General features: G+C 59.8%; 1 protein-coding gene across 4 annotated transcripts; it reads right to left on the bottom strand.

The window, feature by feature from the left end:
* On the bottom strand, positions 1–2,793 carry FAM50A (family with sequence similarity 50 member A; the record flags this gene model as incomplete). Of its 4 annotated transcripts, XM_043537639.1 has the most annotated exon segments (12): positions 1–344; positions 390–400; positions 459–500; positions 599–709; positions 793–863; positions 980–1,028; positions 1,467–1,521; positions 1,610–1,686; positions 1,820–1,881; positions 2,122–2,188; positions 2,365–2,441; positions 2,642–2,793. In XM_043537639.1, coding segments are annotated over 10 exon segments (730 nt in total), but the record flags the coding sequence as incomplete, so codon positions are not given.
* Positions 2,794–2,835: the final 42 nt, after the last annotated feature.

Raw genomic sequence — 2,835 nt, 5'->3', positions numbered from 1 at the left:
TTAAATCAAAATGCAGATACTTGTTTTATTCAACTTACTAAACACTTTGTATTTTATCACACCAACAGTCTTTGGAAGCAAGGGCATGAATAAAGAAAAGACAAACAAATAACCTCTCCACAATAATCAGGCCAATCAATGGTGGGGAACACCCCTACCCATAGTATTATTTTGTGTAACACCCAGAATACCCCTATTGAATCACAGGGGGAAACTCTTCAACAGCTTGAAAAAGTTGCTTGAAGTTAAGGAAGTAAAAGTAATTAGTTGCTAGTTGCAAACTCTATTTTCGGGGTGGGGGTTTCTGTATTAAATCTCTATGAATGATACAGAGGGATGTTTAGCATCCCTCCCTCTTGGGGGAAATAAGTAAGCTACAACAGTTGGAGAGGGGATGGAAAACAGATTTATTTTTGGGGGGGGGAGAATATGACCACCATAGGGCAGTAACACCAGGGGAGCCACACACAGGAATCCAGAGCTAGCACCTCTCATCGGATCTAGGAAAAGACAGAGAGAATTATGGGAGGAGGTGGCAGCTCAGTGCTGCCTTGCCACCCACCCCAAGCACACGCCGCCCCCCCCCACCCAAACTCACTGTGTACTTGTCCCACTTCTTCTCAGGGTCGTAGGGCTCCCAGCGGCTGGCCGGGAAGATGTGCTTGTTTTTCTCATACCAGCTGCGGAGGACGACCTTCCCAGCATGGGACTGCAGGGTGGGGGGAGAGAAAGAGCTCAGTGGGAGTGGGGGTGGGGCTGGCTCTCCCCACTGCACCTGGGCCTGTTCCTCACCTCATCCTTCTCCACAGTGGCATCACTCAGGAGTCTCACATCCTCATGAACGTCGAAGTTGAAGAGCGGCCCTGGGGAGTTGGGGGGAGGTTAGTTGTCTCCTTCCTGTCTCCCCCCAGCATGCCCCAACCTCCCCCCTGAGTAATGGGGCCAAATGTGACTAGGCCATGGGGGGGGAGAGACTCACCACTTTTCCCTCTTGCTTTAGTCACAATGAAGTCGTAGAAGCTGTGATGCTGGCAGAGGGGGAGGGAAAGAGTTAAAATTCCACATCCCTTGGTGCTGTGTGCCTCAGTTTCCCCGGTGGTGGGGTGAGAGACCAGCCGACACTATGCAGCCCAGCCCAGCCCAGCCCCTGCAAGGACCGGGGGGGGGGGGGTCGGGGGTCAGTGCTGCCCTGGATTCCCCCCAAGACAGATGTCACTGAAAGTCCCTGATTTCTGTGCTAACAAGCTAATAAACCCGTTTGTCACACTCCAGCTGGGAGGGGACAGGGCAGGGGAGAGCCCCTACCCCTGCAGTTGACCTGGGGGGAAAAGATGCTGCCCTTGAATCTGGGCTGAGGCTCGGGGGAGTGGGCACTAACCCTCTCAGGAGCAGGGCTGGGGGTGTAATGGCCACTGCACAGCTCCTGGGGCGGGGAGTGGGGGCAGAGGACCCTGGGAACCACTTACATGGGGGATGATTAGGTCCTCCTTGATGTACATGAGCTGCTCCACTCCGGCTGACCTGGGGTGGGAGGCAGTTGTCAGAAATGCCAGCCTCAACCCACCTCCCCAGTATGCACCTGCCCCAGCCACGCCCCCCCCCCCGCAACCTGAGCTCGCTGAAGTCCTTGCGCAGGATCTCGAGGGCTTTCTGCAGGAACTGCTGCATGGTGTTCCCCTTCTTCATCTGGGGGGGGAAATGGGGGAGGTCAGGGCTGAGACAGCCCTTCCCCCTCCCTCGCTACCCCATCCATCTCCCCTACAGGGCTGGGACAGCTCCTCTGCCCGCCCGCCCGCCCCCCCCCCACACACACACTCACCTTGACCGTGCGCCGGTGGCCGGAGCCATCCCAGTAGCTGAAGGTGATTTCAATCTCCTCGCCTGGGGGGTAAAGAGGCATGGGTCAATGGGGGGAGGGGACAGTCCTCCCCCCAATCCCGTCCAACCCCCTCGGCTACAACCTCCCTCCCCAATGCCCCCTGACAGCCAGAATCCTCCCCCTTCCGCACCCCCCCCAACCCACTAATGGCTCCAACCCCTCTTCCATCCCATCTCCCCACCAGGCCCAGCTGCCAGCATCCCCCCAGGACCCAGTGGCGCGCAGTTCCCCTGGCCACGTACTCTTGATCTTCTCCTGCTTGGCCTCCCACTCCTGGCGCAGCTCCTCGCGCAGGCGGTTTTCCTCCTCCTGGGGGTGGGGGGGAGACACAGCTCAGCTGGGGAGGGCCTGACTCCCAGGTTATCCTGGGGTCCCGGCTCGGGAGAGGGGTGTGTGTGATGTTCACCTCACAGTCCCAGCTGGGGGGTAGGGAGGGGGCCGGGGCTGGGCAGTACCTTGCGGTCCTGGCTGCGGGGGGCACGTACCTCGCGGTCCCGATCCGGCAGGAAGCTGGTGTCCACGTCCGGATTCTTTCCCAGTTTGCGCTTCTTGGGGGGCAGCTCTGTGGGGAGAACGGGAATGAGACCCCCCCCCCCCGACCCCACTCCCAGGCTGCCCTGCTTCCCCAGCCCCCCACTGCACCTCCTATTGACTGCCCCCTGCCCGACAGCACCCCCTACAGCCCCCCAGCTCCGCTTACACACCCCACCACCAGCCTGCCCCACAGTGCCCCTTCCAGCCCAGCCCTCCCACCCCACTCACCCTCTTTCTCCAGCTCCGACTCTTCCTCCTCCAGCTGCTCTTCCTCCTCCTCCTCCTCCTCCTCCTCGTCGTCGTCCAGGGTAAAGGACAGACTGGAGATCTTCCGTTTCTGCTCCTGCTTCCGCTCCCGCTCCCGCAGCCGCTCCAGCTTCCTGAGGCGGGGGGGGGTGGTTAGTACCCCGGGGGGGGGAGGG

The sequence above is a fragment of the Chelonia mydas genome, unplaced genomic scaffold, assembly GCF_015237465.2.
Source record: "Chelonia mydas isolate rCheMyd1 unplaced genomic scaffold, rCheMyd1.pri.v2 scaffold_63_arrow_ctg1, whole genome shotgun sequence".
In the NCBI taxonomy this organism is placed as follows: domain Eukaryota; kingdom Metazoa; phylum Chordata; order Testudines; family Cheloniidae; genus Chelonia; species Chelonia mydas.
Note: the sequence above shows the minus strand (reverse complement) of the source record. Positions and strands in the feature narration are given on the sequence as shown.